The 16411-nt window shown below is 35.7% G+C and overlaps 1 protein-coding gene across 2 annotated transcripts; it reads right to left on the reverse strand.

Annotated features, from left to right (window-relative positions):
• Positions 1-837: 837 nt before the first annotated feature.
• On the reverse strand, positions 838-15059 carry LOC311290907 (uncharacterized protein). 2 transcript variants are annotated; one of them, XM_084409656.1, is made up of 7 exons: positions 14984-15059; positions 14082-14189; positions 9522-9606; positions 9231-9349; positions 6519-6600; positions 6301-6375; positions 838-1083 (listed from the first exon to the last, which is right to left on the reverse strand). In XM_084409656.1, exons 2-7 carry the CDS (start codon positions 14085-14087, stop codon positions 971-973), a joined length of 480 nt encoding a protein of 159 aa, XP_084265782.1. In that variant the 5' UTR covers positions 14088-14189; positions 14984-15059; the 3' UTR covers positions 838-970. The 2 variants fall into 2 exon arrangements, with proteins under 2 accessions (XP_084265782.1, XP_084265783.1); XM_084409657.1 differs by lacking the exons at positions 14082-14189; positions 14984-15059 and having other exon boundaries at positions 9483-9602.
• Positions 15060-16411: the final 1352 nt, after the last annotated feature.

A 16411-nucleotide genomic window follows, 5' to 3' on the forward strand; every position in this document is an offset into this window, starting at 1 on the left:
TAAATATTTGATTTTGGCCCCTTTTTAATATTTTTCACATATATTAAATATGTGTAAATATATTTTGATTGGAAATATTTACATATATTTCTTTATTTTATATGTAAATACATTTAGATATCAATCTATGTAAATATATTCATTTGCAAAATATGTACATATATTAATTTCTAATATATGTTAACATATTAGATTTCTTTATATGTAAATATATTTTAATTGGAAATATTTACATATATTAATTTCCGTTATATGTAAATATATTAATTTGCAAAATATGTACATATATTAATTTCTAATATATGTTAACATATTAGATTTCTTTATATGTAAATATATTTTAATTGGAAATATTTACATATATTAATTTCCTTTGTATGTAAATACATTTAGATGCTTATCTATGTAAATATATTAATTTGCAATATATGTGCATATATTAACGTCTAATATTTGTTAACATTAGATTTCTGTATACTGTATGTAAATCTATTCTGAAACATACTCAAATATTCAGTGCTCCTTTTAGTATACTTCATATATATGCAAATAAACCTAAACATGTTTTCATATAATATATTCACATTTACTCCCACTTGATGCAAATAGTCTCCATATATGTAAATATTTACATTGCATTCAGGAACACACTACTACACAAAATTATGTTTTTATTGATGCTGACAAACAGGGTAAAGTAAGTACATATAATATTAACTGCACTTAAAACATCAATCATGAATTGATTCAAACATGAATCAAGCTAAATAAAGCCTGTGGTAAACAACTTGAGGATACTTTGAGTTATGTTCTACAACCTAAATTGCACACAACTATACTGAAAACACGAATTTAGTTGAAGTTATGTTAACTTTTGAAATCATAAGTTTTTAATAAGTATCTAGATGTTTGGGTGTGAATGTGTGCAGTGTACGTTGTAGAACAAAACATTTATAATAAAAAAAAGTTATTATAAAACTGTTTCTTTCTTCTTGTTTTGGAACCTCAGTTCTGCCAACTTGGAATTAATGGCCTGGCCCAACTGTCCAACAGTTGCCTTTTCGTGACGTTTTATGACAGCATCTGCAAAACAATACAAGATGTCAGTGGTTATGGTTAAAGGGTTAGTTTACCTACAAATGCAAATTCTGTCATTATTTAGTCATCCTCATGTCATTCCAAATCTGTAAGACATTCCGTTTACACAAATCAAGATCTTTTTAAAGAAATCTGAGAGCTATCTCTCCCTCCATTGACATTCTACGCAACTACCACTTTCAAGCACCAGAAAGTTAGTAAAGACAAGTCGAGTATTTTGTTTGTGAAAAAAAAAAAAAAATGATTACCACTTTATTTACAAAATATTCATCTCCACTAGAGCAGCAAGGGCAGACGTTGTGTGAACGTGCGTTTGTTATGAGGTTGAAGGATGAACCCAATAGCAGACAGTTTGCAGGACACACTAGGTTTATTATATACAAATAAAAGGGAAAACAAAACCCACGAGGGGGCAAAACAAGACTAGACAGGACAACGTGTGACTAAACTGGACTATGACTTTGACAATTAACTAGACAATAAACAAACAGCAAATACAAGATCAGAACTACACTAGACAATCCACTTGACAGGAATACTCACAGAGTGATCACACAATGTTTGACAATGTTTGACAAAGTTTGACATTGAATGACAATGAACCGACACAAGACAGCAGACATGAGGGGATTAAATAGGGAACAAATAATGAGGGCAACAGGTGATAATGGGGAAACAATAATGACTAAACAAGGATAACAAGGAGAGCGGGGCTAGATGATGAGACAACACAAGCACATGGCCCAGAAAAAGGAAATGTGTGTCCACATAAAACATGGGTCTGTCATGATCCTGCCTCAAGAATTAAAGAACCTCAAGGACTAGATGGCAGGATCATGACAGCGTTGGAGATTATATGTAAATAAAGTGCCAAATTATGTTTTTTTCACAAAGCACTGATGTCTTTACTACCTTTTTGGGGCTTGAAGGTGAGTAATTAATGACAGAACAGGGTTTCAGCAGGTATCTTCAAATTAAATCTTATGCTTTTTAATGCCATTTTTTACATTTTTGACCAAATCAAGCTCAAATGGAGTTACAAGGTTTTTCACCAGTCGGAGATATGTGTTTTGTTGGTCATCAGAAATGGTTTAAACATGATGCGAGTTCTGCCATCTCTGTCAGTGAAGTCCATTCTAAAACGTGTCTGAAAATAAACTGTACTCAGCGAATATTAGCCACACTTTCATGAGAGATGTCTTTATAAAGCTTGGAATGTCTACTTTTAAATTAAGTAATTCATATCAAAAACAAATATTCTCATTTTATGTAATCCGTTTGAAACCATGGAGATGTACAGTTTTTTCGTTCTCCTTTCATCTCTAATGAGCTGAGGCCGCCATACCCCAGGTGCTATTCACATGGTAAATAGTTTAGGTGATCTATATGCATCACACATGCCCCTGATCTATGATACAAAAACACGAAGTTCCTTCATCAGATTCACTGATAGTTCATCGTGTTTTGAGTATGGCACGCTACTCCGGTAAAGAGGCCCTTCAGAGGATTCTGGACAGCGAGGAAGAATTCAACTTTTCCTCAGAGCAAGATTGAAACTCAAGATGACGAACAGTTGTATTTTGAAGAGAGTTGATCCTGCCAAGGATACGGAGTAAGTTGTTTGGTGTTATATAATTCTTCTTCTGATAATATAGTTCTCGTATAAATTTCAGACTATATTGTGCCTAGTTTTGGCTAGCTTTTGACATCTTATGGGAAATACTGCCTAACAGTGTCCCTTACTTTCTTGTAAGCTATGCTCAGGTGTAAACATTTGTAATGTGATAAGTTACTAAACATATTAATATACACAATATATTTAGCTCAGTTTTGTTTAGCTTCTGACACTGATTATCATGTTAAAATACTGCCTTATGCCTAATTTAGCTTTGCGGATATCTATGTAAATATAACCTATGTGATTTGGTCCAAATATATTTTAGCTTCAGTTAAAATGTGATACTGTTTAAATACTAGACAATATATTTTTATGTATAAAATGTTAGATTTTGGTTAGCCTATGGCCCAGCTTATCATGCTAAAATACTGCCTTATGCACAGAAGTTTGTGAATACAGGTGTACATGTTTGAAATGCTCTAAATGCGTGCGGTCTATAGCCTATGTCCCATCAACTGATACTCGCGGTGACGCGGTCTATGGCCCATCAATAGTTATTTCTCTGTCCTATGGCCCATCAACAGATATATACATACATTATGCATCCATAACCATTAATCAGTTTATTTTGGACAATGCGTGTTTTTTTTTTTTTTTTTGGAATGTGGCTGCATCAAGCTCTCCTTCTCCAGCACCTCGCAGAGGGGAACGCAGGTGTCGTTCAGTTCTCAGTGTGATCAAGAATCATACTGAGTAAACAGACGTTATATTTTACTGATGAAATGCAATTGTTTACATCGTCATAATACAAAAGTACATGTTCTTGTATGAAATTACAACAACTGTTGTCTTTTTTAATCCATGGCCATTAGTGATTGATAATGATAATAATACCTACAGTTTATTTGATGTGTTTTTGATGTGTATGTGTTATGAGCATGCTCAAGTGTTTTGTTTTTTGTTTGTTTTTACAGATGTGACAATGAACATTTCCAAGCACCTGTTCCGAAGAAAACAAAGATAAACAAGCAACAGGCAGTTGACATGGTTCCACAAACTCTGAGATTCATGCCCGCACAGACCGCAACTGAGTTGTCAACTCTGTGCCAAAACACCAATGCTCAGTTAATTAAAATTAAGTTTAAAATAGCCTAACTGTTTGACTATTTGAATATAGTGTAACATTTTTAAATTTACTTATTTCCTGTGATCAAAGCTGAATTTGCATCATTACTTCAGTCTTGAGTGTCACATGATCCTTCAGTAATCATTAGTGCAGCACAATTAATCATATCGCAATCGCGATGTCAAGGCTATGTGATTATGCACAAAATGCTGAGATTATGGAATAAATACATTTGGGCTGTCAATGTTAACACGTTAAATTGATTAAATATTGATAAAATAATTAACGCATCAACACAGCATCCGTTCATTTTTGTCATCCTTTGGCTAGTGTTACTTTATATCAGGGGTTCCCAAACTTTTCCATGACAAGGCCCCCCAAATACCAAGCCCAAGGCCACTAGGTTCTGGCCAAACCTATAAAACTATATAGTTTTACCCAAACTGAATAATTAAGACAAGTTTAAATGGGTACATTTTCTAGAAATATTTTTGAGTCTTCATTTTCTTTTCTGACATCAAACACTTCTGTTAAAACTTAACACACTAGACATGCAAATTATGTGCAGTTTAGGCAGTTTTTGTGTGAAATCACATTTATTTTGTCCATCAAAAGTGTGCTTTCATTTTAATTGAGCGTGAGCTGCACAGCAAAAATAGACTCAGCGCCGAAACCGCTTCACTGCTGCTCACACGACGCTCCTGCTCGCAGTGTAAATGCACTCATTGATTAACATGGATGCTGAAAAAATATGCACCGTTCACGCTTGCGGTGTGAAACGGCTGTAATTCACAAGGTTTCCTACATGTGTGTTCCGTGTGCACGTGTGATGCTGATGTTGCGCGATGTTAATCATGCGGCGCCACATTGCATTTCACCCCTTTCAATCCGATCGAAATTTCATTCGGATCGAGCTCAATCGGACCGATTAAGGTGTTTACATGAAGGTTTGAGCAGCATGAACCTGCTTAAGTTTTATCGATTAAATGAATTATCATCAATTAATCGATTAATCGTTAACATCCCTAGTAACAACTTACATTGTGAGAAAAGTTGTCTATTTTGAATAAATGCTGTTCTTTTTAACTTTTTATTCATTAATGAATCCTGAAAAAAGTATCACAGGTTATAAAAGAAAATATTAAGAAGCACAACCATTTCCAACATTGAAAAATACCAAAGTATTTAGTAGAGTATCAAATCAGGATATTAGAATGATTTCTGAAGGATGTGACATTAAAGACTGGAGTAATGATGCTGAAAATTCAGCTTTGATCACAGGAATAAATTATATTTGAAAGTATATTAAAATATAAAATAACTAAATATACAGTACCAGTCAAAAGTTTGGAAACATGACTATTTTTAATGTTTTTGAAAGAAGTCTCTTATGCTCATCAAGCCTGCAGTTAAAAAACAGTAATATTATGAAATATTATTACAATTTAAAATAATGGTTCTCTTTTTTAATATACTTTAAAATGTAATTTATTTTTGTGATGCAAAGCTGAATTGTCATCAGCAAGTACTCCAGTCTTTGGTGTCTTATGATCCTTCAGAAATCATTCTAATATGATGATTTGATACTCAGTTATTATCAATGATGGAAACAGTTGTGCTGTTTAATATATTTTTTTGGAATACTTTTTTCAGGATTCATTGAGTAAAACGTTAACAGCATTAATTCATAAAAACAGCATTTATTCAAAATAAAAACATTTCTAACAATATAAATCGTTACCATCACCTTTTATCAATTTAACGCATCCTTGTTGAATTAAAGTACTAATTTCTTTAAAAAATAGTTATTGTTCCCATACTTTTGAACGGTAGTGTATATTGTTACAAAAGATTTCTATTCTAAATAAATACAGTTCTTTTTAACTTTTTACTCATCAAATAATCCTGAAAAAAGTATCTCAGGTTATAAAAAAAATATTAAGCAGCACAACTGTTTCCAACATTGATCATAAATCAGCATATTAGAATGATTTCTGAAGGATCATAAGACACCAAAGACTGGAGTACTTGCTGATGAAAATTCAGCTTTGCATCACAAAAATAAATTACATTTTATTAAAAAAGAGAACAATTATTTTAAATTGTAATAATATTTAATAATATTACTGTTGATGTATATTACTGTACTTGATGAGCATAAGAGACTTCTTTCAAAAACATTAAAAATAGTCATGTTTCCAAACTTTTGACTGGTACTGTAAATATAACCTATTACATTTTTCCCCCCGTTTTTAACCCCCGGTCGGAATGCAAAAAAATTCTCGGGGGAGGACAAAATATTTGCGAAAGAAAGCAAAAACCATGTAATTTTTCACTAATTTTTCCCGTCAAAATGTCTCTTTCAGGGCTGTTTATGACAGGCTCAAATACAGGAGGTTTCTATATTTGCAGTCTATGGTTCAGTCATACATTTAAACAGACCAATTAATAAACTTACTCATAATTGCCTTGACCTTCCCTGGATCCAGGCGATCTCTTGCCTCTTCACCGCATGCGGTCTTGGATTTTCCACCTAAATACCGGAAACAGTGATACTTGTAGGAAGAAACATTTAAAGTATAATGGTATATTACTATTAGTACTTGTAAATGTACCTCTAAGGTTGCTTCGGAGAAGAGTCTCCATGTCAAAAACACTATAGAGGAGACACCTTACCATAGAAGTGGACGTATTGGCATGATGCTGCCCTCCATGCACTTCTGGACACAAACACTTCTGATCCAGGATAGATTTCAACCTAAGGATACAACAACAAAAATGACCAGATAATGTTTTATTTTATCTTTGTTATTAAAAATAAGAAGTAGTGATGGGCATTTTTCAAAAATATTGCATTCGAATATTCAGGCTCATAAAAATCAAATGGTGTTTGGTGTCATAACCTTATTTTTTTTATAATACAATAAAGATGCACAATTCTGGATAAATTGAGAATCACAATTTTTTTTTATGAAAATTATTAAATCGAACCAAAAATTGAAATCTTGCTAATCGGAATCAAATTGAATCTGGACATCTGTATCGATCCCCAGCACTAGTGTGTGTCTGTATATTGTAAAAACACTCACTGGGGTTAGGCTTATTCTTAAAGGAGTGATCACCTACAATCTTCACTTTTCCACGAGAATCAATGTATGTTATGATTGCCTAACGATTATACACTGGCCGGGAAGCCGATATTTAAAAGTGAAGCGTTTGTTTACCTCAGGTTTTGTAAAATAGCCCACGTGCACGCGCACTCAAATACGAGATTTTGGCCGTTTCTCAATATGCGTTCTTGTCTGTACTTGCGTTCTTGTGGACTTGTGAAACGTCATCAGTCGCTGCCCAAGTACCGTCCCAATACACAAGTTTGCATTTTGGCAAGAACGGTTAAAAATCCCGGAAGTGTTCTTGACACGCCCATTTTACCGAGGATGCATTGGTTGGTAACTTGTGTGAACTTGACGGCAGAAATATCCCAGCATTCATTTCGGCATTCGAGGAACGAGAGGTCAATACAGCAAGTCGTTTTTCTACAATTTCATCGCTAAATTCACTTCTGAGAACATTTGATGCGAGAAATCAACTGTGTAGATTTCAAATATTGGCATTTTTCGAAAATGCGCTCAAACGTTTTCGGAAGTGAGAATCTTCAGCGTAGGTAGCTTTATTGTTATGAATATACATTACATAGTGTTGTAAAGTAATCCCTTGAGCTGAGAGGTAGGCTTGGGCGATAAAGCCTGGCTGTTACCGTCAATAATTCTCGTTATGTTTGGGCACTGCAGACACTGTGCGGGGGTGTTATTGCGCAATACCAGCAAGAACACATCGTCTCAAACTGTCAGCGGCGTTCTGTGTGCTCGTCACCTTGTGAGTTCATTCTTCCAAGAACAACTAGCAAGAGCGTTCTCCCCAAGAACACAAGTCCGTTCTTTGCATTCTTGGTTTTGAGAAACACCCTTTGATTTCTTCTCTGTCTTGACGTCACGACGGGGGAGGATATGCCATATATGGACAGCGCAGCAGGAAGCTCGCCCTTACCCTCTCCCCTCTCCCCCTCATATTCAGTCGCGAAAGATGCAGAAACGAAGTGCACACGTGAGTTGCTCTGTGGTTGACTGCCAGAATCAACATGTAAATGTGTTTTCTCTACCAAGAACGGACCTAGCTATCAGGGACCAGTGGATTAAATAAATTTTTACTGACGCGGTTCCTTCAACCCTTCCCACTGGCTTATCGTTACGTGTTTGTGCTAAACATTGTACGCCGAAATCCTTCACAAATTTGGGGCAATATCAGGCGAAGTTGGCATCGAAGCTCGGGAAAAGCGCCATTCCAACAAAATTGCCTGCAATTGAAACGGTGAGACTGTGTTTTTATTGCTCTACTGTGTGTAACAAACAGCATCTAGGTGGGTTTTCGCCTGGAAGGCTTTATAGAAATCTGGCATCCTACTGAACGAAGTTAAACTGAGAGAGCGTGGCGTTCACAGACACCAGAATGAACGAGTTCACAGTAACGTTCATCAGGCAGTAATGCGGTACGTTCAGTTCACTTTCGCCCAAAATATGAACGAGTTGATGAACTATCGTTCAATGAACGCGTTCAGGCACAACACTGGCGGGAGTATTAGCTTCGAGGTATGGGGAATGGCTGCTAACGTACTTTGCAAAAAACAAATGACTGAGATCATCATGAATTCGGTTATTGTTTATTTATTGCCTAACGCTTATATATGAGGCGCCGTCTAGTTTGTGTGTGTGTGTGTGCTCACGTCTTATATTTGTGTGTGTGTGCTGTGCTCGTGTCTCATATGAGTAACTTTATGTGCGTGAGGGTTCATATACATGTATGTGTGACTACTTATTATATATGCAAGCGTGTTTCATATATGTGTGCGTGAATGAAGTTTGATTTAAGCCCTAAACGGAGCCTCATACTTATACACTGGCCGGGAAGCCGGTCGCATTCATTCACAACTTGCGCCATGATGTCAGTTTGTAATGATATGCTAAATCGTTACATGCGGTGTCAACCCCCCTCCTTCCTGCAACCAATCAACGCGCCCCTCATTTGCATTATTATAATGACCGTCCACGACAGCCAAAATATCGCATCAGATCTCGCGAGACAATAATGCCTACAGAAATAAGGGTCTGAGGAGCTCTGTGTTGATTTTTTTTCCACTTTTCTTTTTTAGAAGGGCCTGAAAGACTATAATACAGCAGGTATCCAAGGTAATACTAGGGTATGACTCCTTTAAAAAACTTGAAAAGTATTAGAACAGTTAGAATAATCAAAAACAAGGAAGTTATTTTTTGGTCAAAGAAAACTACATATCAAAAGAAAGAATTTAAGTGATTTGGTGTCTGAGAAACTTACACTAGTGTTGGCTGCATTGTCTGATGGTACTGGGTACTGTCCAGGTGCTGTTATCATGTTTTTAAGCTCCGCAATAGACTGTTGAATAACACGAAGTGACTCTTCCATGTTTCCCATTTCTTAAATGCAAAATCTCAACAAGATACTTCACATTGAGGGTACGAAGGAATTTGCAAAAGAAATATAAAATATTCCTAAAATGTTAGATCTTAAGAGACGTAAATAATAAGGCACATATTGTGCAGATCTTACTCTCTACAACAAATTCTCAAAGGTCTGATATGTCCTCACGTATGTCCTTGTATGGTTGTGGCAAGTCTTTTTTCTGGATCTTCTCCATAAGTGCTCTCTGCTGTGAGACTTTCATTGTCTTCATCTTGGTGTAAACAATAAATAAATGTCTGAATAACATGCACCTCACAAAGAAAAAATAAATAAAATGAAATGAAATGGCTTCTGCACGGACAATAAGGAAATATGAAAATAATAAGAGAGTCATAAAAGTTCTAGTTAATAATAATAATGCATCAATGTTTTTGCAAAAAATATCAACCATTTTTAATATTAGAGTAATAGTTTAAGGAGAACACCGGTCAATTTTAACATTGAGCTCATTTTTTTGTACATTTGGAGTGCTGTCAATACAGAGAACAACGACACAAATCGGTGTTGCCTACACCGAGTTATTCTATTTTTAAAATTTGCACCCTGTTGACTTCAATGGGGCAAGTTTTAAACCTGCTTTTAGCCTCTTAACATCCTTGATGTGTCATTACAAGTGCACAGAAAATGTGAGTGATTCCTTCAGAGCAGGGTTCCAGACTGCGACCAAAATGGTCGCATATGCGACCATTTTTTGAGAATGTGCGAGTTAAAATTGTATGTGGTCGCATTTGTGCGAGTGCATGGTCATGTACAACTCAGTTAAATTCACGCATGAATTTTCCTGCATTGAACTTGTTTTAGCGCCCGCCAAAATAAATTTTTGTCCCGCCAAAGACTTATTTGATCGGTGAGTAATGTAGATGAACTAACGTTACATGTTTTCATGTTTAACTGAACGAGCAGAGAGAGAGACCCGGTTGCGCGCGCACACACTCTCTTCGGAGCAGGCGAAAGTGTAAACAAGACTTCACCGTCTACAAACTAAGCGCTGTCTTGCTCTCTCTCCCTCGCACATTTTAATCAAAATAAATCGACACGGTGGTAAAATCAGAATCAGAATCAGAATCAGAAAGAGCTTTATTGCCAAGTGTGCTTGCACCCACAAGGAATTTTTCTTGGTACTGAAGCTTCCAGTGCACATATACAAATACAAATACAACAAGAACATAGTAATACAAATTCTAAGAATGAAAATATATAAAAAATAAATAAAAATAGTATAAAAGTAAAAAAGTAGGGTCACAGTTGGGTTTAGTCTGAATAAACATTTACAGATTATGAACATATTTACAGTATTTTGAGTAGTATGAGTAATATAAATATCACCTGAATTAGAGAATATTACACTAGACAGTGGGAGTCTAGCGCATGTTACAGATTATAAACATATTTACAGTATTTTGAGTAGTATGAATAATATAGATATAAATATCACCTGAGTTTATTGCACTAGACAGTGGGAGTATTGCACTTACAGGCATATGCTTTGGGGGGCATGTTAAGTGTTCAGAAGGGAAATGGCCTGTGGAAAGAAACTGTTCCTGTGCCTGGAAGTTCTTGTGGCCAGTGATCTGTGTCGCCGTCCTGACGGTAACAGTTCAAACAGGGGGTGTCCAGGGTGAGTGGAGTCTGTGATGATTTTACCTGCTCTCTTCCTCACTCTGGAAGAGTACAGGTCCTGGAGGGTTGGCAGGGGGGCACCAATAATCCTCTCTGCAGTCCGGACTGTCCGTTGTAGTCTCCTGATGTCTGATTTGGTAGCTGAACCAAACCAGACAGTGATGGAAGTGCTTAAGACAGACTCAATGACGGCTGAGTAGAACTGGATCAGCAGCTCCTGTGGCAGATTGAACTTCGACCGGTTCAATCGGCTTCCGACCTTCGAAAGGTCGGAAGACCAAAGTTTCATGTGGAGCATTCGGAGATTTTTTTTTTCCTGAATTACCGCTGGGTGAATTGTGCTAAATAAGTTGCCTTGTCTTCTCTGAAAAGCATTCCGGACATTCAGCTGACATAAAACAACACTTTAATTAAACGAAAAAAACTATCCAATGATGAAATGTTTTCTGTGTTGACACAAATCTTGGATGTCCATGTCCTAACTGCTGGGATAATCACACAACGCGCATGACATGTCCTATTCGCGAACTAACGACTCATTTGAACCGATTCATTTTAATGAATGGTTAAAACAACTGATCTTTCCAACACTGAACTCAGGAGACGTCTGAATCAATGTATAACTAATCAGTAACACTTTACAATAAGGTTCTATTGATTGCATAAATTACATAAAAAGTACAGTTTGCTTACTCAAGCTTAAGCTTTAAAATAAATAAAACCACTTGTTTTTTTGAAAAGCATATGACAACATTTTTCCTCATAGTGCTATCAAGAATCGATAAGAGAATCGTTAAAGAATCGGATCGATAATCAGAATTGTCAGTGGCATTGATATTGATAAAATCCCCATCCCTATGTAAAGACAGTAAATTTATAATCAAACTTTAAAGAACATACATGTTTTTTAATAGTTTTTTTGAGAGTTAAAAGATTAAAACATTTTGCTAACATGAGGTCTTGTGTCACTGTCAAGTCTTTTTTACATCAGTGCAAAACTAGGGTATGCAGATTAAGACCACTATTCATCAGCATGCATTGATTAATCCCATGGCATGTAGCAAAAAAACAAACAAAAAAGAAGGTGCGACCAAATCATATGCAGGTGCGACCAACTGAGAAAGTTGGTGGCAGCAGTGCAACCAGTGGAAAAGTTAGTCTGGAGCCCTGCTTCAGAGTGAAAACGGGTGAATCTGACTGCAGTAGATGTGAAAGATATGGATAAAAATCATACCTGCAAACTCCACACACTAAAAAAGGTGACAGTGTCGGGGGGGCAGGGGTGCAGACTAACTTTATTTTTTTTATACATGCCATGGGATTAATCAATGCATGCTGATGAATGATGTATAATAATAATAATTAATCTGCATACCCTAGTTTTGCACTGATGTAACAAGACTGACAGTGACACACAATAAGAGCATGTTAGCAAAATGTTTTAATCTTTTAAATCTTAAAAAAAAACTATTAAAAAACATGCATGTTCTTTAATGTTTAATTATAATTTTACTGTCTTCACATAGGGATGGGATTTGATAACATTTTATCAATAATAATAATGCCACTGACGATTCTGATTATCGATCCGATTTTTTTTTCTCTCTTTTTTCTCGATTCTTGATAGCACTGTGTGGAAAAATGTTTTACTTTTTTTTTTTAAAAAGTGGTTTTATTTATTTTAAAGTTTAAGCTTGAGTTAGCAAACTGTACTTTTTATGTAATTTATGTAATAAATAGAACCTTATTATAAAGTGTTACTGATTAGTTATACACCGATTCAGACGTCTCCTGAGTTCACTGTTGGAAAGATCAGTTGTTTTAACCATTCATTAAAATTAATCGGTTCAAAGGAGTCATTAGTTCGCGAATTGGACGTGTCGTGCGCGTTGTGTGATTTCCGCCTAAATGAATTATAAATAAACAAACAACTAGTAGGCTATTTGCAGTATATTAAATCATTTTTGACAATTATTTTGCACTGAAATGAGTCTGACACTCGAGTCTGTCAGCTCTGACAGCGCTGCATCACGTGCACCTGCGCAATATCATAGCTTATGATTTCCGAAAATAGTACTATGTTGTCAACTAGTGATATCACCACAAGAACTGTTGAGGAATATGCAACATAATTTAGACAATTATTTTTGTCATATAGTTATAATAATAAGTATAACTGTCAGACACTATCATTTCATGTGCATGCCCTCGCAGGCTCGCACCGAGCGAGGCTGAACATGACCTCAGCTTCGCAGCTGAGACACGAATAGACTATTAACTTAAAGGGGGGGGGGGGTCTTACTTCCGGGTTGGTACAAGTTTCGGCTGATTTTTTTCGATCATGGATCTAATGACGTAGACCAGAGAGGAACTCCTTATATGAGCATTTCTCCCGGAAAAGCTCGCCCGCGCACACGTCGACCAGAGGAGAGCGAGACCGCGCACATCAACAGGAAATCATCGGCAGCGCTGCATAGGATTTGTTCAAGAATGTCTCTTCAAAGTGTGTTTTTGGATGTGAGGGAAAGCTTACCGTGTTTAGCTTCCCAAAGAACCCAGCGTTAGGAACAGTGGATGGAGTTTGTTTTTCCGGGGCAAAAATGGAGATGTGCAAGACTGTTTGTTCCCTGCATTTCGACAATGATTGTTTTATAAACAAAGCCCAGATCGATGGATTTGCAGATCGTCTAATGCTTAAGGATCGAGCAGTCGCAATGATAAAGGTTCGCGGTCGCAGGTGGTGAGTAAAACTGCTTCAAAACGCTCTGTGTGTTGTTAGCAATCATATACTGTCTATGTTAGCAATCGACGCGTTAGCAGCACAGCTTTAACACGGCCCGCCTCCAGACGCTCGCTTTTTTCCGGAAAGACTCGGTACAGCCTATCTTTCTTTTATAAATATAATAAAACTAAAGACTTTTTGGAGATATGAAGGATGCAATACTACTCTATAGTAGTGTTGTCAAAAATATCGATATTTCGATAAATATCGATACTGAAATATCTGAACGGTAGTTAAAGTAGTTAGTTCACCCAAAAACGAAAATTATGTCATTATTTACTCACCCTCATGTCGTTCCAATCCAAGACGTTCGTTTAATCTTTTTGATGAAATCTGAGATCTTTTTATCACTCCACTGACAGTCTACACAACTTGCACAATGACATGCATTTCTGAAGAAAAGCAGAAAGACACAATCATTTTTAAATACTGTGAGTGCATCTGTTTCACCCATTATCTTCTGTTGGATTAGCCTACATTTTTAAATCTTCTGTTTTTAGTTGTTACCAGAGCATTTTCCTGAAAATAGCAATCACACAATAAGAAGTATTTAAAAAAAAAAAAATAAATGTCTGCACATTAATGTCAATTAACTATTGAACATAATTGATTGTATTTTTTATGTATATCCAGTAGTGTCTGATATTCCAAAGAAATTTAACGGTAAAACTTTACAATAAGGTTCGTTAGTTAACTACATTAGTTAACATGAACTAATAAAGAACTGCACCTATACAGCATTTATTAATCTTTAATTTCAACATTTACTAATGTTTTATTAAAACCTTGTAAACATTAGCCTAGTTAATGCACTGTGAACTAACATGAACTAACAATGAACAGCTGTATTTTTATTAACCTTAAAGTTACAAACTTACAAATACTGTAACAAATGTATTGCTCATAGTTAGTTCTTGTTATAAAGTGATACCAATTTAGGCTAACATAAAACAAAGATGAGTACAATTATCATTATCATTAATAAACTGAATTTTGTGTAAGTTACAGTGATAAAAACATAGGCCTAATGCTGCAAACAGAACACAAAACAGTGTAAAACTAACACATAAGCGCGTTTCCTCTTGCTCACACCGGTTTGAATAACATATAACGTTACTTAAAGTCTTTTTACATATCTCTAAAATTAAAATAAACAGATTTGAGGGCATTAGCACGTTATACTCACCGCTAAACTGAATGAGTTGACAAGGCCAACCTCGCTTATTGAACTTCTTTTCTTCCAGAAAACGCCTCTCTTCCGTCCCACTTGTGAATGACCACGGGTTGTATTTCTGTCATGTCTTTGTGTTTTAATTGTGATAGTCCACAAATATGAACGTATATGAATGATGTCGTCAGTGAATAATCAACCAAACCGTATTTTATGGAGCAGACACTACGGGAAAATACGCTGACTGACCCGTAACCCGTAATGAGCATCAGCTGATCTCGAGACTCGTTGTGAGGACAACGACCGCGCGAAGGAAGAAGATCTGGTCACGTGCGGGCAATTTATGCGGGCTGTGAAAAAGTTCGTCTTACAAAACAGCATAACTGCAGTACAAACGGTAGACCTATGAAGACTTCATATGCAAAAACCAAAAAGTCCATCTGAAGGTTTTTTATTTATTTAAATAAGCTTTATTTTTTATTTTATTTTTATAAAGCTCCTTTATTAGTTTCAATAATTTCACTTTAATGACAACTAAAATGACCTCATTGCCATTAAAGTGAAATTACTAAACCTAAACATAGGAGCCTGATTAAAAAAAAAAGTCAGATGAGGTTTTTGCATTTAAAGTCTTCACATGCATATCAGTGCATCAGTGTTATTGTTTCAATCTGGTTTCAATATACTTCATTATACAGCAGATCTACAGTTGTACTGCAGTTATACTTCACTATAATGAAGTTGTACTTTTTGTACTGCAGTTTTACTGCTGTTGAACTTCAATGTACTGCAGTTATATTGTATCTATACTTCGTTATACTGCAGTGCAAATCTACAGATGCACTTCATTGTACTGCAATTATTTTTTGTAAGGGGTTTTTCATTGTTGTGTACAAGAGTTAAAAACTATAAATACTGTTCGTTTTCTCACACAAACCGCTCGTTTCGTGTCTTAGGCCATCAATGTGTACTTACGATGGGGAATTGTTTCATTTAGACGATGGGGAATTTTTTAATTTGGACTTTGTGCATGCTCTTTGAGACAGTGACCATATACCTGTGAACAAAACAATGAACCAATGAGAACAAGACACATGAACAGGGGAGTACATGGCAGGTTCACAAGAAATGACAAACCAGGGAAGCACATGACAAGAAACTGAAACATAACCCAACACCATCTGTGACAATGTGACACTATTCATGCCTCATGTATTTTCATATGACATGAGGCATGAAATATATTGTCACATACATGTACACATATTTATACATGCAACATGTAGATCAACTGTTATGCTTGAATTTTTATGCATGTTGAAAATATATTTTCAAAATATATTTCAATATATTTAACAGTGTCTCACATATATGTGAATATATTACATTTCTGTATGGGCCGTATCAACGTTAACCGATCAAAGTTGTCGGCGGTCGGTAAAA

Source organism: Rutilus rutilus (genome assembly GCF_951802725.1).
Source record: "Rutilus rutilus genome assembly, chromosome: 5".
In the NCBI taxonomy this organism is placed as follows: Eukaryota; Metazoa; Chordata; class Actinopteri; order Cypriniformes; family Leuciscidae; genus Rutilus; species Rutilus rutilus.

What these genes read in the sequence shown, in the direction of transcription:
- LOC311290907 (XM_084409656.1), bottom strand. An exon ending in ACAATGCAGCCAACACTAGT is followed by an intron (nt 6,601 to 9,230) that starts GTAAGTTTCTCA and finishes TTGTATCCTTAG; the next exon opens with GTTGAAATCTATCCTGGATC. An exon ending in CCAATACGTCCACTTCTATG is followed by an intron (nt 6,376 to 6,518) that starts GTAAGGTGTCTC and finishes TCCGGTATTTAG; the next exon opens with GTGGAAAATCCAAGACCGCA.